This window comes from Oncorhynchus tshawytscha, linkage group LG10, assembly GCF_018296145.1.
Source record: "Oncorhynchus tshawytscha isolate Ot180627B linkage group LG10, Otsh_v2.0, whole genome shotgun sequence".
Lineage (NCBI taxonomy): Eukaryota > Metazoa > Chordata > Actinopteri > Salmoniformes > Salmonidae > Oncorhynchus > Oncorhynchus tshawytscha.
The window spans coordinates 10,169,065-10,194,040 of NC_056438.1; the positions used below are offsets into that span (position 1 = coordinate 10,169,065).

The 24,976-nt window shown below is 41.5% G+C and overlaps 1 protein-coding gene across 1 annotated transcript in view; it reads right to left on the minus strand.

Annotated features, from left to right (window-relative positions):
• Positions 1 to 679: 679 nt before the first annotated feature.
• The window catches only part of phka1a (phosphorylase kinase, alpha 1a (muscle)), a 50,533-nt gene continuing 26,236 nt past the window's right edge, over positions 680 to 24,976 (minus strand). The window contains exons 14-34 of the mRNA XM_042329319.1: positions 24,485 to 24,619; positions 22,265 to 22,374; positions 20,463 to 20,486; positions 20,213 to 20,355; positions 19,772 to 19,935; positions 15,948 to 16,015; positions 15,480 to 15,582; positions 15,005 to 15,099; positions 14,732 to 14,877; positions 13,753 to 13,906; positions 13,348 to 13,427; positions 12,804 to 12,882; positions 12,564 to 12,693; positions 10,027 to 10,128; positions 9,740 to 9,855; positions 8,540 to 8,578; positions 8,201 to 8,245; positions 7,132 to 7,293; positions 3,901 to 3,954; positions 3,486 to 3,686; positions 680 to 2,962 (exon numbers count right to left, since the gene is read on the minus strand). Of these exons, the coding sequence (XP_042185253.1) occupies positions 2,789 to 2,962; positions 3,486 to 3,686; positions 3,901 to 3,954; positions 7,132 to 7,293; positions 8,201 to 8,245; positions 8,540 to 8,578; positions 9,740 to 9,855; positions 10,027 to 10,128; positions 12,564 to 12,693; positions 12,804 to 12,882; positions 13,348 to 13,427; positions 13,753 to 13,906; positions 14,732 to 14,877; positions 15,005 to 15,099; positions 15,480 to 15,582; positions 15,948 to 16,015; positions 19,772 to 19,935; positions 20,213 to 20,355; positions 20,463 to 20,486; positions 22,265 to 22,374; positions 24,485 to 24,619 (2,324 nt within the window). The 3' untranslated portion in view covers positions 680 to 2,788. The remainder of the gene's footprint in view (positions 2,963 to 3,485; positions 3,687 to 3,900; positions 3,955 to 7,131; positions 7,294 to 8,200; positions 8,246 to 8,539; positions 8,579 to 9,739; positions 9,856 to 10,026; positions 10,129 to 12,563; positions 12,694 to 12,803; positions 12,883 to 13,347; positions 13,428 to 13,752; positions 13,907 to 14,731; positions 14,878 to 15,004; positions 15,100 to 15,479; positions 15,583 to 15,947; positions 16,016 to 19,771; positions 19,936 to 20,212; positions 20,356 to 20,462; positions 20,487 to 22,264; positions 22,375 to 24,484; positions 24,620 to 24,976) is intronic.

The following is a 24,976-nucleotide window of genomic DNA, read 5'->3' on the forward strand; positions in this document are numbered from 1 at the left end:
TCATTACCGTTTGTTGTGTTGGCTCACGTTTAATCTGATCGAATACTTGCAAAGCCAATTACATTCATTTAACTTAACCTTTATAAAAGTTGAGCTTGTAAAAATAAATCACAAAAAAAGCAAACATTTCTCAAATTAAGTAACTTATCAAATCTACATCGTCCTCTTTTTGCATATTACGTTATACTTTCTGCCGTGTGTATTAGTAAACAAAAAACAGAAACTGTGAAAATCCCCAAAATAACACAATACCTTTATAAATACAGCATATAGGCTTGAGGTTCAGAAACAAAAATGTCCCAGAACTCACACTGGCAATAAAACAAAAATGTCCCAGAACTCACACTGACAATAAAACAAAAATGTCCCAGAACTCACACTGACAATAAAACAAAAATGTCCCAGAACTCACACTGACAATAAAACAAAAATGTCCCAGAACTCACACTGGCAATAAAACAAAAATGTCCCAGAACTCACACTGACAATAAAACAAAAATGTCCCAGAACTCACACTGACAATAAAACAAAAATGTCCCAGAACTCACACTGACAATAAAACAGAAATGTCCCAGAACTCACACTGGCAATAAAACAAAAATGTCCCAGAACTCACACTGACAATAAAACAAAAATGTCCCAGAACTCACACTGGCAATAAAACAAAAATGTCCCAGAACTCACACTGACAATAAAACAAAAATGTCCCAGAACTCACACTGGCAATAAAACAAAAATGTTTTCTCAAGGAAAACATTGCGACTTCTATTCAACCGAGGCAGCATCAGTTTCAACTGTGTTTTCCAATCCTGGTCCCTGGGACCCAAGGTGCACATTTTTGTTATTGTCCTAGCTCTAATACACCTCCATCAGTCAAGTGTGTTAGTTCAACAACAGAAATGCTCACCCTTTTGGGTCCCAGGATTAGGAAACAGTGAGTTACAAATTGAGGCAGACCTACCAGAAGATTATAGATTTATAGATTATAGATTTGTATGATTATTCTTGATTGTCAAGTCATCTCAACAAATCATATAATGTACCTGTAAACTGCCCATGATAACCCTCATAGGTCTCAATTACTAGTTATCAGTTATTAGGTACCAGTTACTTACTAGTAATCAATGACTAGTTATCAGTTATTAGGTACCAGTTACTTACTAGTTATCAGTTATTAGGTACCAGTTACTTACTAGTTATCAATGACTCGTTATTAGGTACCAGTTACTTACTAGTTATCAGTTATTAGGTACCAGTTACTTACTAGTTATCAATGACTAGTTATCAATTATTAGGTACCAGTTACTTACTAGTTATCAGTTATTAGGTATCAGTTACTTACTAGTTATCAATGACAAGTTATCAATTATTAGGCACCAGTTACTTACTAGTTATAAGTTATTAGGTACCAGTTACTTACTAGTTATCAATGACTAGTTATTAGGTACCAGTTACTTACTAGTTATCAGTTATTAGGTACCAGTTACTTACTAGTTATCAATGACTAGTTATCAATTAGGTACCAGTTACTTACTAGTTATCAGTTATTAGGTACCAGTTACTTACTAGTTATCAATGACTAGTTATCAATGACAAGTTATCAATTATTAGGTACCAGTTACTTACTAGTTATCAATGACTAGCTATCAATTATTCGGTACCAGTTACTTACTAGTTATCAGTTATTAGGTACCAGTTACTTACTAGTTATCAATGACTAGTTATCAATGACTAGTTATCAATGACTAGTTATCAGTTATTAGGTACCAGTTACTTACTAGTTGTCAGTTATTAGGTACCAGTTACTTACTAGTTATCAATGACAAGTTATCAATTATTAGGTACCAGTTACTTACTAGTTATCAATGACTAGTTATCAATTATTAGGTACCAGTTACTTACTAGTTATCAGTTATTAGGTACCAGTTACTTACTAGTTATCAATGACTAGTTATCAATTATTAGGTACCAGTTACTTACTAGTTATCAGTTATTAGGTACCAGTTACTTACTAGTTATCAATGACTAGTTGTCAATTATTAGGTACCAGTTACTGACTAGTTATCGAGTAATAGTTAGCAAATATTACAGGACCCTAAGGGGCCTGGTCGATGTAGTACACTATATATAGGGAATAGGGTGCTATTTGTCTGACCAAACAAAGACAGTGTGTTGTCCATGTTAGATGTAAATATCTGCCAGGCTGGACAAAAAAAGGATAAACAATGAGACCCAGTGAACACTCAGGTGAATGCTTTTTAAGTCTAACAGTCAGATCACACTTGTGTTTTTATTTGACCTTTATTTGTGTTTAAGGGTGTACATGTTGGTGTGTCTGAAATCTGTCATGCTTACTAAATGACTAGTTAAGTCATACTTAGAAAGTGTACTTACTAAAACTACAAATTGTGTACTAACAGTACTACATACCGTTTAGGACGTACTGGTTAGTAAAGATGTATGCAGTAAGCAACAAATATCAACATACTACTTATCTAATGCGCAATCGGGCTAGTTTCTACCATTCGCTCATTTTTGTAGAGCGCCGTCCCCTATTCTGATTATCGGCTGTTGTCAAACCCAAGTGGGTGTGAAAAGACGATTCGCTCCCTCAATAGCGTATATAGCGAATTCCACTAGACGAAAGGCCAAATTAATATGACATCCTGGCATTTAAAACACACTCAAAGTCAAATAATATTAAAACGTTCTACTTTCACATTCCTGAAAAAGCCTCCCCCTTTAGAATGCAGGTACAGGTTTTCTGACACAGCCAGCACGTGTGTGTCTACTGCAGGGCACAGGAGCCACAGGGTAGAAAGTCCTGTACGTATACAGCCACAGCCCTGGTGAGGTATGTCATACTGCCAAATCGTCCACTAGGGGCGCTGTCATACAGCAAGCGACACACTCCTGTGGAGGGGTCTCTCTCTAAGATCTGCTCCTCTGCTCCCAAGTCCTTCTGTAGAGGAAGGGAGGGAGGGACTTTAATTTAAGAAAAAAAGAAAGAAAGAAAAGGAAAGAAAGAAGGAAGGAAAGAAGGAAAAGAAAGAAGGAAAGGAAAGAAAGAAGGAAAAGAAAGAGAGAAGGAAAGGAAAGAAGGAAAAGAAAGAAAGAAGGAAAGGAAAGAGAGAAGGAAAGGAAAGAAGGAAAAGAAGGAAAGAAGGAAAGGAAAGAGAGAAGGAAAGGAAAGAAGGAAAAGAAAGAAAGAAGGAAAAGAAAGAGAGAAGGAAAGGAAAGAAGGAAAAGAAAGAAAGAAGGAAAGGAAAGAAGGAAAAGAAAGAAGGAAAGGAAAGAGAGAAGGAAAGGAAAGAAGGAAAAGAAAGAAAGAAGGAAAAGAAAGAGAGAAGGAAAGGAAAGAAGGAAAAGAAAGAAAGAAGGAAAAGAAAGAAGGAAAGAAAGGAAAAGGCCCATCTAGTACTGGTAGAAAAAAAGAACAGAACCCACCTGTTCATAGTGGAACAAACAAATGCGAGCCCACCCACCTGGTCGTGGTAAAACATGTCGTTGGCGATGTGGACGATCTTCTCCACATGGATGATGCTGCCCACGCTGTCTATATCCACGTCTGCCAGCATGGTGAGAACTAAGATGGCCTCCACCAGTAACTGGCGGTACTCTGGCTGGGGCACCCGGTTCAGCACAGTCTCCACGTGCACCGCAAACTTGATCTCATCTAAAGTCATCTGGGGTGTGACGGGGGTTGGGGGAGTGGAAGGATGGGATGAGAGATGGGAGGGGGTGAGAGAGAGGGAGTTGGAGAGAGAGACTTTCTGAAGTCAGGAAGTACAGTTGTCTGAATAGAAAATTATTCCAATGCATGGTCAGTAGTCATCGCTTTTTTGTACATAATTTCTCAACAGAGGCATTTCTAATCAGCGCTGTGATTGGACGCCTTACCTCCCTTGTCGTTGAAGATGGTAGAACGAATCCTTCTATGGACAGACCATGACACTGCAAAGCCAAACAATTCCTTTAATGACTGAATGGGTTAGAATCAGACCTAGGTTCAAACACTACTAACATAATACTATTACTATACACAATATTAACATATAATACTATACACAATTCAATATTATATTAACATTATATATATAAAATACTACTAACATAATACTATTACTATACACAATATTAACATATAATACTATACACAATTCAATATTATATTAACATTATATATATAAAATACTACTAACATAATACTATTACTATACACAATATTAATATATAATACTATACACAATTCAATATTATATTAACATTATATATATATAAAATACTACTAACATAATACTATTACTATACACAATATTAACATATAATACTATACACAATTCAATATTATATTAACATTATATATATAAAATACTACTAACATAATACTATTACTACACACAATACAGTATTATATTAATATTATATATATAAAATACTATATTTGGTAGAACCCTAAAGGGCGATTTCTAATACTATACCTATAAAAGGCAACAGTAAACATGAATGACCTCCCTCTTGGGCCAATTAGTGACAACAATTCAAGCTCAAAACAGGAAAGGAGATACTCTTGTTCAAAGTTTGGAATTTAATTTGTTGATTACTATAGTGCCGCCTTCGGCCCAATCAATGTCAAGACGCATCATTCACCCAAGTTGAGTCAAAACCGTGCCATACTATATTGAAAGCAGGTACTTCCACACAGGTGTGGTTTCTGAGTTAATTAAGCAATTCACATCCCATCATGCTTAGGGTCATGTATAAAAAATGCTAAGCAGGCCATAATTTTGGCTATCGTGGCTATGCCCCCATAGGATGATAATGCCCCCATCTACAGGTCATGAGCGGTCACTGAATGGTTTGATGAGCATGAAAACGATATAAACTGTATGTCATGGTCCGCTCAGTCACCAGATCTCAACCCAATTGAACACTTATTGAAGATTCAGGAGTGGTGCCTGAGGCAGCGTTTTCCAACACCATCAACTAAACACCAAACAATGGAATTTATTTTGGAAGAATGGTGTTGCATCCCTCCAATAGAGTTCCAGACACTTGTAGAATCTATGCCAAGGTGCACCGAAGTTGTTCTTGCTCATGGTGGCCCAACATCCTATTAAGACACTTTCTGTTGGTGTTTCCTTTATTCTGGCAGTTACCTGTAGATTATAAGTATAATATATACATTATAATATTAATTTTATATATATATATATATATATATATATATAAATAACTCAGCAACATCCCTTTTTCAGGACCCTGTATTTCAAAGATAATTAGTTTAAAAAACTTCACAGATCTCCATTGTAAAGGGTTTAAACACTGTTTCCCATGCTTGTTCAAAGAACCATAAACAATGAATGAAAATGCACCTGTGGAACGATCATTAACTTCTTTGGTGTAGGGGGCAGTATTTTCACGTCCGGATGAAAAGCGTGTCCAGAGTAAACTGCCTGATACTCAGGCCCAGAGGCTAGAATATGCATATTATTAGTAGATTTGGATAGAACGCACTCTGAAGTTTCTAAAACTGTTTGATTGATGTCTGTGAGTATAACAGAACTCATATGGCAGGCAAAAACCTGAGAAAAATCCAACCAGGAAGTGGGAAATCTGAGGTTTGTAGTTTTTCAACTGACGAGTCGAGGTTTTGGCTCATTGGGATTCGCATTTATCGTCAAAGGAATGAGCGTTACACCGAGGCCTGTACTCTGGAGCGGGATCGATTTGGAGGTGGAGGGTCCGTCATGGTCTGGGGAGGTGTGTCACAGCATCATCGGACTGAGCTTGTTGTCACTGCAGGCAATATCAACGCTGTGCGTTACAGGGAAGACAACCTCCTCCCTCATGTGGTACCCTTCCTGCAGGCTCATCCTGACAAGACCCTCCAGCATGACAATGCCACCAGCCATACTGCTCGTTCTGTGCGTGATTTCTTGCAAGACCGGAATGTCAGTGTTCTGCCATGGCCAGCGACGAGCCCGGATCTCAATCACATTGAGCTCGTCTGGGACCTGTTGGATCGGAGGGTGAAGGCTAGGGTCATTCCCCCCAGAAATGTCCGGGAACTTGCAAGTGCCTTGGTGGAAGAGTGGGGTAACATCTCACAGCAAGAACTGGCAAATCTGGTGCAGTCCATGAGGAGGAGATGCACTGCAGTACTTAATGCAGCTGGTGGCCACACCAGATACTGACTGTTACTTTTGATTTTAACCCCCCCTTTGTTCAGGGACACATTATTCCATTTCTGTTAGTCACATGTCTGTGGAACTTATTTCAGTTTATGTCTCAGTTGTTGAATCTTGTTATGTTCATACACATATTTACACATGTTAAGTTTTCTGAAGATTAACACAGTTGACAGTGAAGATGTTTCTTTTTTTGTTTATGTATACATTGTTATACTAATATATATATATATATATACACATTGTTATACTAATATATATATATATATATATACATTGTTATACTAATATATATATATATACATTGTTATACTAATATATATATATATATATATATATATACATTGTTATACATATATATATATATACATTGTTATACTAATATATATATATATATATATATATACATTGTTATACTAATATATATATATATATATATATATATATATATATATATATATATATATATATATATATAACATTGTTATCTATGTATATATATATATACATACACAGACATACTGTAATACTATACTAAATGTATATATGCTAATAGGTTAGTACAGACCTTAATACAGATATCTAATTATATATATATATATATATATATATATATATATATATATATATATATATATATATATATATATATATATATATATATATATATATATATATATATATATATATACATTGTTATACTAAATATATATATGTGTATATATATATATATATATATATATATATACATGTTATACTAATATACTAAACTATATATACTGTAATACTATACTAAATGTATATTGCAAGGTTAGTCCAGACCTTCTACAGAATCTAATATATATATATATATATATTACACACACACACATACACACACACACTAAACTATATATACTGTAATACTATACTAAATGTATATTGCAAGGTTAGTCCAGACCTTCTGCAGAATCTTCCAGACCTTCTGATAGAAGCCTATGGGGACTCTGTTGAGTGCTCCGTCTAGACGTCTCCTACGCAGCCATTGGCCGTGCCTCGTATCCTTGGTGACGGGCGTGCTCACTGGAATGTCCAGAGACTCTATGGAGGGGAGCCTGTACCTCTGTGACACACACACACACACACAGTCCACATACTGTAGCAACCTTTACCCAACACCTAGCGACCTCGTCAAGAGGTCCCCACCTCCTGGAATAGTGTTTAAGGTGTTGGCTTCACAGTCGCTTGACCCTAGTTCGAGTCCCAGCCGGGGCTACCCACTAAACTCACTACAACCCACCAAACTCACTACAACCCAAATATATTCATCCATATACAGTACCAGCAGTTTGGACACACCACACTTCGCCCACACATTCATTCGCCAACACATTCACCCACACATTCGCCCACACATTCACCCACCCACACATTCACCCACACATTCGCCCACACATTCGCCCACACATTCGCCCACACATTCGCCCACACATTCGCCAACACATTCGCCAACACATTCACCCACACATTCACCCACACATTCACCCACACACACATTCACCCACACATTCGCCAACACATTCACCCACACATTCGCCAACACATTCGCCAACACATTCACCCACACATTCGCCAACACATTCACCCACACATTCGCCAACACATTCGCCAACACATTCACCCACACATTCGCCAACACATTCACATTTTTCATAACTTTTTAAAACTATTTTCTACATTGTAGAATAATCGTAGACATCAAAACTGGGAAGGAGACCTATACAGTACATATGAATATATAAATACATACGAATATCATGTATGCCCTATGGGCGGGAGGTTGCACCTCTGACAGAGACATAAAATATACATACCGTATACATATCACATTAAGCCAATGACAGATTAACCTTTCCAACTGCAAAATGGCAATTTCGCTATGATAATTACAATGAGTTAGGATGTAAACTGGGAAAGCGATGACCATTTGAAAGTACATTTTGTGCGCTAAAATGCATTTGAACTCTTACCCCAGATTCAATATGTTCCATGTCCAATGAGTGCGATGTAAGGCTCTGAAGTGGGGAGAAAGAATTCACAACAGGACAACAGCCAATGGCAACCGTGTGGGTGAACAACTTCGTTACAAATCACTATGCCAACCGACCACCATTCTTATCACCATAGAGACCGCCCTATTACCAAGGCAATGACATATAAAAACCCTGGATCCAATGGATTGACCACAATCTGATTTTTTGACCATAATTCAAATGGTTTTAAGTGCCTTTTGCATGCAGACTGCATAACAGCGCACAAGTGAATTAACACCCTGTAACCAAGCAACAAGTCACGACCATCATCATCACCTGTCTTTGCTGCGACCATGACAACCTGAGCTCCTCCAACTGAAATGGAAAGATGACTGAGTGACAAGGTCTGGAGAGGAGAACAGTCTGGGTACTTTTGGTATTTGGTCTGTAGGGTCATAACCAATGGTTTTCTACTTCAATATTCTGAAAGTGACCTCCTCCTCCTATACATTGGGGTCAGTCCCCTTTTGAATGGGCAATTATATAAATCAAATTCGTGAAAAACCTCCTCCTACATCAGTCCCATTTTGAACGTTCTTGGCAATTATAAAAATCAAGTTCGTGAAAAAGCAGTAATGTAATATTTCTATAACTATATTTGTGTTTTGGATGATTTGCTGAAGACCATTGGGCCACGTCCTTAACGATTAAACAGCATTTATTTTTCTTTAACTACAAAAGTTAAATGACGTATCACATTCACAGGGTTCTGAACCCTTTAAAGATGAGCGCTATGCAGAAATCACTCCTCCATTTCCTGGTTGCAAATATTCTAATACTTCGCCTAATTTCAGTTTATGTGACAAAACAAGCAAGTCTAATGTTGAGAATCATTGTACCGTCTTAAAACTCTGTAAAATATATTTCTCATAACTAAATATATTGCATTTTCAGCTGTTTGAAGCTGGTGTACAAAACCCAAAATAAAAGATGCAAAATGCTAAACTTAAGAACAGGGAACATAGAAATAGCACACATAGAACATATCTACCACTTCATAGACTTCAACGAGAAAGAAATGTGTGTTATAGATCTGTGTGTTATAGATCTGTGAGTTATAGATCTGTGAGTTATAGATCTGTGTGTTATAGATCTGTGTGTTATAGATCTGTGTGTTATAGATCTGTGTGTTATAGATCTGTGTGTTATAGATCTGTCAATGAGAATTTTGGTCAGGTCACCCTAAAAGTTTAATTTTGCAGCTTTAAAAAGCCAATAGACCTGTGACTTCATGTTCTCCCAGCCAATTGGTTTTAGTTCAGGTTTAGTTGACCCATTTCCACCAGGTAAAATAACAAATCAGAAGGATAAACACACTACAATTAAGACTATCATGTCGATCTCTCAGATGGTCAACATCCATCATTCCTTCTATACATCTGAAAATGGAAATACATTTCTCTAGCCCCGCCCCTCAGACCCCCCACCCCCCCACCCCACTTTGTTGCGGTTTCAATTCCAGAATTTAACACGTACCATCCTCATGTCACTCTTCAGCTTGCTGATGCCCGCCCTCTCGCTCTTGGTGGCGCCCACATTACCCACCTCGTGGATAGAGATGGCCGGACTGGCACCTGCGTCTACAGAACGCACTGGAACACACACACAATTATAACATAGAACAAACATAGGATACCACATATAAGGATGTCATAAAATGTGTGTATAGTACATTACATGTAAAATATGAGTTCATGGCAATCTAATAACTGTTCATAAAGATGTTCATAGGGATGTTATAACACTTCATAGAGGCTTCATACCGCTCTTCTGCACTCCAAACTCTTTCCCACTGAGGATGTGATGAAGCAGGATCTTTAATTCTGACGGACTCAGACTCATCAGACTCTCTGTGGCCTCCTCTCCTACAGGGCCCGCGACACACGCACGCCACACACGCCACACACACGCACGCCACGCACGCACACAGGCCACACACGCCACACACGCACACACGCCACACACACGCCACACACACGCGCCACACACACACGCACGCCACACACGAGACGCACGCACGCCACACAAGCAAGCCACACACACCACGAACGCACACACACGCACGCACGCACGCCACACACACGCACGCACGCCACACACACCACACACGCACGCCACACACACACACACACGCACGCCACACACACGCGACACACGCACGCACGCGACACACGCACGCCACACACGCACGCCACACACGCACGCCACACACGCACGCCACACACACGCGCCACACACACGCGCGCCACACATGACACGCACGCACGCCACACAAGCACGCCACACACACCACGAACGCACACACACGCACGCACGCCACACACGATTTCAAAATTAACTTTAAAAAAATAATAATAATAATTGTATTGAATTGGTTACAGGATGTTTGACACTACTTCCTACTTCACTGTAGGGTCAAACATAATACACACATTTTAGGGAATGTCCTTTTCTAGTCATTGTGACCTGAGCAGTTCAGAGACTGTGCCAGCCTCTGGGTTCAACTTACTGCTACTATTAATTTGACTTATTACCTGAGCAGTTCAGAGACTGTGCCAGCCTCTGGGTTCAACTTACTGCTACTATTAATTTGACTTATTACCTGAGCAGTTGAGAATGTGCCAGCCTCTGGGTTCAACTTACTGCTATTATTAATTTGACTTATTACCTGAGCAGTTCAGAGACTGTGCCAGCCTCTGGGTTCAACTTACTGCTACTATTAATTTGACTTATTACCTGAGCAGTTCAGAGACTGTGCCAGCCTCTGGGTTCAACTTACTGCTATTATTAATTTGACTTATTACCTGAGCAGTTCAGAGACTGTGCCAGCCTCTGGGTTCAACTTACTGCTACTATTAATTTGACTTATTACCTGAGCAGTTCAGAGACTGTGCCAGCCTCTGGGTTCAACTTACTGCTACTATTAATTTGACTTATTACCTGAGCAGTTCAGAGACTGTGCCAGCCTCTGGGTTCAACTTACTGCTATTATTAATTTGACTTATTACCTGAGCAGTTCAGAGACTGTGCCAGCCTCTGGGTTCAACTTACTGCTATTATTAATTTGACTTATTACCTGAGCAGTTCAGAGACTGTGCCAGCCTCTGGGTTCAACTTACTGCTATTATTAATTTGACTTATTACCTGAGCAGTTGAGAGACTGTGCCAGCCTCTGGGTTCAACTTACTGCTATTATTAATTTGACTTATTACCTGAGCAGTTGAGAGACTGTGCCAGCCTCTGGGTTCAACTTACTGCTATTATTAATTTGACTTATTACCTGAGCAGTTGAGAGACTGTGCCAGCCTCTGGGTTCAACTTACTGCTATTATTAATTTGACTTATTACCTGAGCAGTTGAGAGACTGTGCCAGCCTCTGGGTTCAACTTACTGCTATTATTAATTTGACTTATTACCTGAGCAGTTGAGAGACTGTGCCAGCCCCTGGGTTCAACTTACTGCTATTATTAATTTGACTTATTACCTGAGCTGTTCAGAGACTGTGCCAGCCTCTGGGTTCAACTTACTGCTATTATTAATTTGACTTATTACCTGAGCAGTTCAGAGACTGTGCCAGCCTCTGGGTTCAACTTACTGCTACTATTAATTTGACTTATTACCTGAGCAGTTGAGAGACTGTGCCAGCCTCTGGGTTCAACTTACTGCTATTATTAATTTGACTTATTACCTGAGCAGTTCAGAGACTGTGCCAGCCTCTGGGTTCAACTTACTGCTACTATTAATTTGACTTATTACCTGAGCAGTTGAGAGACTGTGCCAGCCTCTGGGTTCAACTTACTGCTATTATTAATTTGACTTATTACCTGAGCAGTTCAGAGACTGTGCCAGCCTCTGGGTTCAACTTACTGCTATTATTAATTTGACTTATTACCTGAGCAGTTGAGAGACTGTGCCAGCCTCTGGGTTCAACTTACTGCTATTATTAATTTGACTTATTACCTGAGCAGTTCAGAGACTGTGCCAGCCTCTGGGTTCAACTTACTGCTACTATTAATTTGACTTATTACCTGAGCAGTTGAGAGACTGTGCCAGCCTCTGGGTTCAACTTACTGCTACTATTAATTTGACTTATTACCTGAGCAGTTGAGAGACTGTGCCAGCCTCTGGGTTCAACTTACTTCTACTATTAATTTGACTTATTACCTGAGCAGTTGAGAGACTGTGCCAGCCCCTGGGTTCAACTTACTGCTATTATTAATTTGACTTATTACCTGAGCAGTTGAGAGACTGTGCCAGCCTCTGGGTTCAACTTACTTCTACTATTAATTTGACTTATTACCTGAGCAGTTGAGAGACTGTGCCAGCTCAGTGGCCATCACCTGGATGATGAGTCCGATACGCAGCCTGTACATCTCACTGAACAGGCTGGGTTGGGTACGCATGTTCATCGCCAGGTACACCATGATCTCCTGTTAAATACACACACACACACATCCACAAGAGAGCAAGAGAGACAGAGGTAGTTTGAAAAGGAACGCTTGGCCAAACGAGTGAGCTTACAGTATGTGTGCTTTTGTACCTGTGTGAGGATGGCTATAGTGATGTTGTTCTCACTAGCTTCATCTATCAGCATGGCCAGCTTGTCTGGAGGGATGGGTCTGAGAGAGAGAGATGGAGAGAGAGGAGAGAGATGAAGGGATAGAGAGAGAGAAAGTAGGAAAGAGAGATAGATGAAGGAATGCAGAGAGAGACCATCACAACCATGTATCTTTTTAATATATTTAACCACCATATATCTACTGTATTTTTCAAGGGGAGCCCTGAACAATATGCATCAGTCTCTGGTCAAAAGTAGTGCCCTACAAAGGGAACCTGGTGCCCTACAAAGGGAACCTGGTGCCCTACAAAGGGAACCTGGTGCCCTACAAAGGGAACCTGGTGCCCTACAAAGGGAACCTGGTGCCCTACAAAGGGAACCTGGTGCCCTACAAAGGGAACCTGGTGCCCTACAAAGGGAACCTGGTGCCCTACAAAGGGAACCTGGTGCCCTACAAAGGGAACCTGGTGCCCTACAAAGGGAACCTGGTGCCATTTAGGAAGCAGGATTTAGGAAGTAAACTGACGCTGTGATGGTCTTCTCCCGAGGTTCTGGAGGCAGACCCACAGTCAGGTGCTTCTGGTGGGCCAACAAATCAGAGCAAGCCTGGGGACACACAGCAACTAATCAAAAACAAGTATACGTTCATCAACCAATCAAAAACAGATCTGTCCTCATCAACCAATCATAACAGGCCAATGCTGACACCTAGCCACCAATCAAAATATGCCAGTTGACACCTAGCAACCAATCACAGACAGTCCTGCTGAGATACAGAAACCAATCAAAAACAAGTACACACTCATCAACCAATCAAAACAGGCCTGCTAACACCTAGCAACCAATCATAATAGGCCTGCACTAATCAACCACTGAAAAGGTCAGCAGCAGGCCAAGAGATTGAACAATGTTTGTGTGTTTGTATATTTACCCAGTCGAGTTCCTCTACTTTCTTCCTCAGTATTCCAGAGATCATGCGTATGAGTCCCCAGTGTTTGAGATCTCCTGCCTTCACATACAGGTCTGTCAGCAGGGAGCGGACTGTAGAGCCTTTACCATGTAGTCTGGTGTCCCACTCCATACCCCTGGTGGACAGAGACACACACACACACCCACAGAGAAACACACAGACACACACACAGAGACACACACACAGACACACACACAGACACACACACAGACACACACACAGAGACACACACAGAGACACACACACAGAGACACACACACACAGAGACACACACACACAGAGACACACACACACAGACACACACACACAGAGACACACACACACAGAGACACACACACACAGAGACACACACACACAGAGACACACACACACACACACACAGAGACACACACACACACAGAGACACACACACACACACACACACACACACACACACACACACACAGAGACACACACACACACACAGAGACACACACAGAGACACACACACAGAGACACACACACACAGACACACACACACACACACACACACACACAGACAACACACACACACAGAGACACACACACAGAGACACACACACAGAGACACACACACAGAGACACACACACACAGACACACACACACAGAGACACAGAGAGACACACACACACACACAGAGACACACACAGAGACACACACACAGGGACACACACACAGGGAGACACACACAGGGAGACACACACAGGGAGACACAGAGACACACAGACAGAGACACGCAGACAGACAGAGACACGCAGACAGACAGAGACACGCAGACAGACAGAGACAGACACACAATTCTTGAAAATTCTCAGGTTCAATTCGAAGCAGGTCGATTTGTAAGTATCGGTAAAGAAGGATGGAGGGATGAATACAGACAGACAGACAGGAGATATTTTGTATAAAGAGAGAGAATCTGACTTGTCTTTGAAGAGGATGTACAGTATGTCCGCCTGGTCTGGTAGACTGTGGGTGTCTCTGAGGAGCTGGACCAGACTCGTGTAGTCTATATCACCACTGGCATCTCTGGGCAGGTTACACTCTGTGGTCACTACTACCTGAGGAAACTATAGAGAGAGGTGGAGGAGAGAGAGAGAGAGAGAGAAAGTGAGAGAGTGTAGTCTTTTAGTATAAGGCTTGAGAAAATGTTAAATGTGTTCACATGTGCATGCAATCACACACACACACCCCTACCTGACTGGTGTGAGTCGCAGAGGAATCTGTGAGGGTGAGGTGGAGGGAGGGCTGAGGGGAACGGAAGAGCTTGTTGGGGAGATATAAGTGGGCATCTGGAAGAGAGGGGGGTAGAGAGCGACAGAGTGGAGAGAGGGGGGGAGGAGGGTAGAGAGAGTGACAGAGAGGAGGGGGAGGAGGGGAGAGAGAGCAACAGAAGAAGAGGGGAGAGGGGGACAGAGGAGGGGGGAAGAGGGGAGAGAGCGACAGAGGGTGGAGGGGAGGACAGAGGGGGGAGGGGAGAGAGCGACAGAGAGGGGGGGGAGGGGAGAGAGCAACAGAGAGGAGGGGGGGGAGAGAGAGATGAGAGAGGGGGGGAGAAATGGGGGAGAGATCTGTTCAATGACCTTGATCGAACAGGTGCACGGGAGGAGCAACAACCTGCAGACACTGTGCCTCCATGGAATGAGTTGGACACCCTTAAAAAGTTCCTCACTGTGTAGGTGGAGTTCCTTAGCCTTGTGCATCAGAGACACCATTTCCTTGGTCTTCGTGGCTGCTGCTTTGAACCTGTCCAGCCCTCCAGAGTCACCTCTGACCTATAACCCAAAATAATCATCCAGAAAAGACATGGGACAAGTGTATTGGTTAGATTAAGGCCAGGTTTCCCAGACACAGATTAATCCTAATTTGTTTCTGGGAAACCTGGCTTTATATATATATATATATATATATATATGGGGTCAGTTTCTCAGATCTAGAGGAATCCTCGTCCTGGGCAAAAAAAAGAAGCTCATTGGAGAATCTCCATTTAAATTGGTTTATAGTCCAGGATTAGGCTTAATCTGTGTCTGGGAAACCTGGCCTTATATACACACACACACACACATATATATAGATATATACACTTTGTGAGAAAATGTATATGTAAAAAATTGTGTATTTACTAATAAATAACCCTGACCTTTGACCCTCTGCTGGGGTTCGCTGTGGTCAACAACTGGTCCAGGTACTGGGCTAGATCATCAGCGTCTAGAGAGGGAGGGGGAGAAAGGAGGAGGGGAGAGATGAAGGGGAGTAGAAAGAGAGAGAAGAGAGAGACACACACACAGAGCTAAGGGCTTTACAAGTTTGAATTGTATAAAGTTAGTGTGGGAGAGGTGGAAAAATGATTGTTATCGATCAATAATGACAAAACTCCTGCATTGACAGCAGATGGAAAGCTACTGCGGATGGTAGTGAACTCTATAGCCACTGATCTGTCATATTTTTAATATGTGGCGGGAGGAAAGGCTTTGTCCTCAGGCCTGGAGGGAATTAATTCCGCTATCCAAGAGTGGTAAAGTGGCCTTAACTGGTTCTAACAGCAGACCTATAAGCTTGCTGCCAGCTCTTAGCAAAATTGTGTTTGACCAAATACAATGCTATTTCACTGTAAACAAATTAACAACAGACTTTCAGCATGCTTATAGAGAAAGTGTACTGCACTGACACAATTGATAATAAGAAGATTGTGGGAGCTGTACGGTTAGATTTCAGTGCAGCCTTTGATATTACTGACCATAACCTGTTGTTGAAAACCTCTGCAACCTCTGCAATATCATGGATTCAGAGCGATCTATCTAATAGAACTCAAAGGGTTTTCTATAATGGATGCTTCTCTAATGTCAAACATGTAAAGTGTGGTGTACCGCAAGGCAACTCCCTAGGCCCCCTACTCTTCTCTATTTTTACCAATGACCTGCCACTGGCATTAAACAAAGCATGTGTGTCCATGTATGCTGATGATTCAACCATATACACATCAGAAAACCACAGGTAATGAAGTCACTGAAACTTTAACAAAGAGTTGCAGTCTGTTTTGGAATAAACTGGTCCTGAACATCTCTAAAACTAAGAGCATTGTATTTGGTACAAATCATTTCTTAAGTTCCAGACGTCAGCTGAATCTGGTAATGAATGGTGTGGCTGTTGAACAAGTTGAGGAGACTAAATTACTTGCCGTTACCTTAGATTGTAAACTGTCATGGTCAAAACATATCAGGTTGAAGTCTGAAGTTTACATACACCTTAGTAAAAATTCCCCTTCTTAGGTCAGTTAGTATCTCCACTTTATTTTAAGAATGTAAAATGTCAGAATAATAGTAGAGAGAATGATTTCTTTCAGTTTTTATTTCTTTCATCACATTCCCAGTGGATCAGAAGTTTACATACACTCAATTAGTATTTGGTAATCAAACTTTAACTTCTTTACTGATGTCTTGAAATGTTGCTTCAATTTGTCCTCAACATTTTTCCCCCCTCATGATGCCATCTATTTTGTAAAGTGCACCAGTCCCTCCTGCAGCAAAGCACCCCCACAACATGATGCTGTCACCCCTGTGCTTCACGGTTGGGATGGTGTTCTTTAGCTTGCAAGCCTCCCCTTTTTCCTCCAAACATTACGATGGTCATTATGGCCATAACAGTTCTATTTTTGTTTCATCAGACCAGAGGACATTTCTTGAAAAAGTATGATCATGTGCAGTTGCAAACCGTTTTTTTTATGGCGGATTTGGAGCAGTGGCTTCTTCCTTGTTGAGCGGCCTTTCAGGTTATGTCGATATAGGACTCGTTTGACTGTGGACATAGATACTTTTGTACCCGTTTCCTCCAGCATCTTCACATGGTCCTTTGCTGTTGTTCTGGGATTGATTTGCACTTTTTGAACCAAAGTACGTTCATCTCGAGCAGACAGAACGCGTCTCCTTAATTATACTTGCGTACTATTGTTTGTACAGATGAACGTGGTACCTTCAGGCATTTGGAAATTCCTCCCAAGGATGAACCAGACTTGTGGAGGTCTACAATTTTTTTTCTGAGGTCTTGGCTGATTTCTTTTGATTTTCCCATGATGTCAAGCAAAGAGGCAGTGAGTTTTGAAGGTAGGCCTTCAAATACATCCATAGGTACACCTCCAATTGACTCAAATGATGTCAATTAGCCTATCAGAAGCTTCTAAAGCCATGATATCATTTTCCAGAATTTTTCAAGCTGTTTCAAGCCACAGTCAACTTAGTGTATGTAACCCACTGGAATTGTGATACAGTGAATTATAAGTGAAATAATCTGTCTGTAAACAATTGTTGGAAAAATGACTTGTGTCATGCACAAAGTAGATGTCCTAACCGACTTGCCAAAACTATAGTTTGTTAACAAGAAATTTGTGGAGTGGTTGAAAAACAAGTTTTAATGACTCCAACCTAAGTGTATGTAAACTAGTTATAATGACTCCAACCTAAGTGTATGTAAACTAGTTTTAATGACTCCAACCTAAGTGTATGTAAACTAGTTTTAATGACTCCAACCTAAGTGTATGTAAACTAGTTTTAATGACTCCAACCTAAGTGTATGTAAACTAGTTTTAATGACTCCAACCTAAGTGTATGTAAACTAGTTTTAATGACTCCAACCTAAGTGATGTAAACTAGTTTTAATGACTCCAACCTAAGTGATGTAAACTAGTTTTAATGACTCCAACCTAAGTGTTTGTAAACTAGTTTTAATGACTCCAACCTAAGTGTATGTAAACTAGTTTAATGACTCCAACCTAAGTGTATGTACACTCAACTGTTTTAATGACTCCAACGGGGAAGTGTATGTAAACTTTTGGGCACTTCAACTGTAGATTCAAGTTTGTCTTATCTTGATTAGTCCACGTGTGGGAGAGTCTGCAGGATCTAGTTAAAGAGATATTGTCCAGTCTTTTTGGTCACCACACTCCAGTCAATTATTGTCAAGTCCTGCAGGCTCTAGTTTAGTCTTATCTTGATTATTGTCCAGTCGTGTGGTCAAGTCCTGCAGGCTCTAGTTTAGTCTTATCTTGATTATTGTCCAGTCGTGTGGTCAAGTCCTGCAGGCTCTAGTTTAGTCTTATCTTGATTATTGTCCAGTCGTGTGGTCAAGTCCTGCAGGCTCTAGTTTAGTCTTATCTTGATTATTGTCCAGTCGTGTGGTCAAGTCCTGCAGGCTCTAGTTTAGTCTTATCTTGATTATTGTCCAGTCATGTGGTCAAGTCCTGCAGGATCTAGTTTAGTCTTATCTTGATTATTGTCCAGTCGTGTGGTCAAGTCCTACAGGCTCTAGTTTAGTCTTATCTTGATTATTGTGCAGTCGTGTGGTCCAGTGCTGCATTAAGCTGCAGCTGGCCCAGAACAGAGCGGCACATTTTGCTCTTCATTGTAATCGGAGGGCTGATATAAATACTATGCATTCCAGTCTCTTTTGGCTAAGAGTTGAGGAGAGACTGACTGCATCACTTATTTTTATAAGAAACATTTACATGTTGAAAATCCTAAATTGTTTGCATAGTCAACTTACACACACACACACACACTTACCCCACCAGACAACCCACCAGGGGTCTTTTCACAGTCCCCAAATCCAGAACGAATTCTAGGAAGCGTACAGTATTATATAGAGCCTTTATTGTATGGAACCTCCTTCCATCTCATATTGCTCAAATAAACAGCAAACCTGGTCTCAAAAAACAGATAAAGCAACACCTCGCCTCTCCCCTATTTGACCTAGATAGTTTGTGTGAATGTATTGATATGTAGGCTAATTGTGCCTTTTTTTAATGTATGTAGTTCTGCCTTTGATCTGTTCTTGTCTATTGATGTTCTGTATCATGTTTTGTGTGGACCCCAGGAAGAGTAGTTGCTGCTTTTGCAACAGCTAATGGGGATCCTAATAAAATACCAAAATACCTCTGTCCCTCCCCATCCTCCTTCCCCCTCCCTTTCTTACCACCATGGAAGGTCAAGCCATGCTCAGCAAAGCATCCATAGTCATCATCATCATCATCATCTTGTTGCTGGCCCATGCCGCCCACATGCTTACTGGCATCCAGGAAGCTGAGTTTGGCAAAACAGGAAGTGGTCAGGAACTCAGAGAGCTTCCCCGTCTGGATCCTGGAGGGAGAAAAATGAATGGATCGATGTCTGAGTGAGGGAAGGTACTAAGTGAGTAAATGTGTGTGTGTGTGTGTGTGTGTGTGTGTGTGTGTGTGTGTGTGTGTGTGACCAAGTGATTTCAGAAAAAATGTATGAATGGTTAAATGCATGAATGATCAAAAGATTGAACGATTAAACAAAATGGGAAAGAAAATGAATGAATGTTATTGTTCCTTTCATTTCTTCAAACAAACCAACAGATTAATGAATGAATGAATGAATGAGGAGCCCTCACCTTGCTCCTCCATAGTATCCATCCTGTAGCTTCTTCAGAGTGGCCAGAACCGCAGGGTCCAAGTCAGAGTGGTCTTCAGCTGAAACATACAGGGACAATGAGCTAACACACACACACACACACACACACACACACACACACACACACACACACACTGTGTGACTCACACATGGTCACACACACACACAGGTGACAGTGGGTCTTCCAGTCATCCTCCACACAGGTCACACACATATCAACAATCATCTGCTGTGTGACTCTGGTGATCTATGAACTGGAGGGAGGGAGATAGGAAAGGTGACAGTGGGTCTTCCAGTCATCCTCCAGGGAGAGGAGGGAGGGAGGAGGGAGGGGAGGGAGGGAGGCATAGGGAGGGAGGGAGGGAATCATCTGGTTGTCCAACGAGGGAGGGAGGGAGGGTAGGGAACTGCTGGTGATCTAGGGAACTGGAGGGAGGGAGGGGAGGGGAGGGGGGAGGGAGGGAGGGAGGGAGTAAAAAGACTAGTAATTATCCCTCTCTTCCCGGGACATTCAGTAGCTACTGTCTAAAGTGATTTCCAAATAAAGGAGCATTTGAATGATGAAATGATCCTAGAAAGTCATTAGGGATGTAAGGACACTCATCAGTCCCCAGTTCAAAGGTTATGTTAAAAGTTGTGTGTGCATCGGTCGACAGGACCACTAATGTAACCATGCATCGGTCAGAAAATCATTCAAAACATTACGAATCGCCGGTTCACTAAAATGTTTTGCTTAAATTACTTTCTACCTTCCGAAAATACCCCTCATCTTGTGACAACTGTGTCCTCTACTTCAGTGTCGAACTACGAATGTAATTGGGTTGACAGTCATTGATCTACAAATCATTTTTCTTGCCTAACAACCCCAGGTAATATCAGTAGCCGAGTCAAACTGTGCTCTGTGTACAACTTCTCTCGCTGACCTACGAGAGGTAGGCCTATTCCTGATCTGGCACATCTGTGCGTCACCTTCAGCATTCAAATGTTTTTAAAATGCCTTGCGAAATATTAGGCTTAATAGGTTGAATGACAACCAATGTAATTTGTTAGGTTAATATTATCAAATGTGCTGTTGAAAATGGTGTTTTACCAGAATAAAAGTAGCCTAAGCTACAGCCGGAAAATATTACACTCATTTGGCTATAGGTAGGCTACATGCTATAGCTAGGCAACATGCTATACAATAGCTAGGCGACATGCTATACTATAGCAAGGCTACATTTGGCTATAGCTAGGCTACATATCATAGGTAGACAGACTACATGCTATAGGTAGACAGACAGACTACATGCTATAGGTAGACAGACAGACTACATGCTATAGGTAGACAGACAGACTACATGCTATAGGTAGACAGACAGACTACATGCTATAGGTAGACAGACAGACTACATGCTATAGGTAGACAGACAGACTACATGCTATAGGTAGACAGACAGACTACATGCTATAGGTAGACAGACAGACTACATGCTATAGGTAGACAGACAGACTACATGCTATAGGTAGACAGACAGACTACATGCTATAGGTAGACAGACAGACTACATGCTATAGGTAGACAGACAGACTACATGCTATAGGTAGACAGACAGACTACATGCTATAGGTAGACAGACAGACTACATGCTATAGGTAGGTAGACTACATGCTATAGGTAGGTAGACTACATGCTGTAGGTGATCAGGTCTTACAATATAGTTTATATTCATTGTTCTGGTTCACCATGAGCAATAGTTTTGGTAGCTTCAGCTTTTACACACCTTTAGGGTTAGAGTTAAAGTTAGGATTAAGGATTAGAAGTAGAGTTAGGTTCAGTGTTAGGGAAAAAATAATTCTTAATGGTCAAACATTTTTTCCCTTAACTTAACCTTAAAATAGCATTTGAACAAATTCAGGACATGAAAAACAACCTGACTTGTCAAAAAGGTTGTTGTTTTCCTACCTTGTCAGGACATTCAGGTGAAATATTAGGACATTGGGGTCCTGAAAAGGTAAGAAATACACACACACAAAATGGTACTGTATCTACCTGTGGCGTGAAGGCAAAGATGGTGTTGCGGATGACATAGAACTTAGAAGTTCCTAGACATCCAATCCTCCTGTAGGGTCTACCAGTCAGCCCCAGTCTCTGGTTACGTCCTGGGGAAGAGGAAGAGTACAGATCGATGAGAGTAAGACCTTTAGACAGATCAACATTCACAAGGCCGCAGGGCCAGACGGATTACCAGGACGTGTACTCCGAGTATGCGCTGACCAACTAGCAAGTGTCTTCACTGACATTCAACCTCTCCCTGTCTGAGTCTGTAATACAAACATGCTTCAAGCAGACCACCATAGTCCCTGTGCCCAAGAACACTAAGGTAACCTGCATGAATGACTACCGACCAGTAGCACTCACATTTGTAGCCATGAAGTGCTTTGAAAGGCTGTTCATGGCTCACATCAACACCATTGTCCCAGAGACCCTGGACCCACTCTAATTTACATACCGCACCAACAGATCCACAGATGATGCAATCTCTATTGCACTCCACACTGCCCTTTCCCACCTGGACAAAAGGAACACCTATGTGAGAATGCTATTTATTGACTACAGCTCAGCATTCAACACCAAAGTGCCCTCAAAGCTCATCACTAAGCTAAGGACCCTGGGACTAAACACCTCCCTCTGCAACTGGATCCTGGACTTCCTGATGGACCGCCCCCAGGTGGTAAGGCTAGGTAACAACACATCGCCACGCTGATCCTCAACACGGAGGCCCCTCAGGGCTGCGTGCTCAGTCCCCTCCTGTACTCCCTGTCAACTCATTACTTCACGGCCAGGCATGACTCCAACACCATCATTAAGTTAGTAGATAACACAACAGTGAAAAGGTAAGAAGTACACACACACACAAAATGGTACTGTATCTACCTGTGGTGTGAAGGCAAATATGGTGTTGCGGATGACATTGAATTTAGAAGTTCCTAGACATCCAATCCTCCTGTAGGGTCTACCAGTCAGCCCCAGTCTCTGGTTACCGACAACGATGAGACAGCCTATAGGGAAGAGGTCAGAGACCTGGTCGTGTGGTGCCAGGACAACAACCTCTCCCTCAACGTGATCAAGACAAAGGAGATGACCGTGGACTACATGAAAAGGAGGACTGATCACGTTCCCATTCTCATTGACGGGGCTTTAGTGGAGCAGGTTGAGAGCTTCAAGTTCCTTGGTGTCCACATCACCAACAAACTAACATGGTCCAGGCACACCAAGACGGTCGTGAAGAAGGCACAATAAAACCTATTCCCCCTCAGGAGACTGACGAGATTTGGCATGGGTCCTCAGATCCTCAAAAGGTTCTACAGCTGGACCATCGAGAGCATCCTGATTGGTTGCAACACTGCCTGGTGCAGCAACTGCTCGGCCTCTGAACGTAAGGCACTACAGAGGGTAGTGCGTATGGCCCAGTACATCACTGTGGCTAAGCTTCCTGCCATCCAGGACCTCTTGACCAGGCAGTGTCAGAGGAAGGCCTTAAAAATGGTCAAAGACTCCAGCCACCCTGGTCATAGACTGTTCTCTCTGCTACCGCATGGCAAGCGGTGCTGGAGCGCCAAGTCTAGGTCCAAGAGGCTTCTAAACCGCTTCTACCCCCAAGCCATAAGACTCCTGAACATCGAATCAAATGGCTACCTAGACTATCTGCATTGCCGAACCCCCCCCCCCTCCTTACACTGCTGCTAGTCTGTTATTATCTATGCATAGTCACTTTAATAACTGTACCTACATGTACACATTACCTCAATAACCCTGACTAACCTGTACCCCCGCACATGGACTCTGTACCGGTACCCCTTGTACATAGCCTCGCTATTGTTATTTTACTGCTGCTCTTAATTTTTTTGTTACTTGTAAGTAAGCATTTCACTGTAAGGTGAAACCTGTTGTATTCTGCGCATGTGACAAAGACAATTTGATTTGATATTCAGCATGCTTTTTAGTCTAGGATTAGGGTTCGGGAAACTGGCCGTCACCGCCAGGTGTAGAAGTGGCTTCCAATAGCTCACCAGTTTTTTTCTTTTGTAATGTTATTTTCTTTCCGTCAAAAACTTTTTTGTATGGTAGTGAAAGATTTATTACCGAGTTATACGTAAATGTGGCTGAGGACTCTAGCAGGTTGGATGTGGATGGGGTGTATGTCAGCTACTGTCTCTACCTCTATCCCATTCTTCCCTAACTTTCTCCCTTCCTTCCCTCTCTGTTTACCGAGTCGTGCGTAAATGTGGCTGAGGACTCTAGCAGGTTGGACGTGGATGGGGTGTATGTCAGCTATTGTCTCCACCTCTATCCCATTCTTCATCAACAACTCCTGGATCTCCTCGTTCTCTGCCAGGATAGACACTACAGGAAGAGGAAGATAAAAAAGATGGGGAAAAAACATAGTGAAATAAGTCAGTCATAACTTCTATTAAAATAGCTAGAAATATGTCATTTTCTCTGTAAAATGTTCTTGACTGTTGGGGGGTGGGGTTCTTCCGTAAACAAGTATGTTATGAGATGATTGCAACAATCATGCAACAAACTTAAAAAATGATTAATAAATAAATAAAAACAGTAACACTCAAAACAATCAAAAATCTACTAATTCAAGATTTGTATTTATTTTTACTATTTTCTACATTGTAGAATAATAGTGAAGACATCAAAACTATGAAATAACACATATGGAATCAGGCAGTAAGCAAAAAAGTGTTAAAC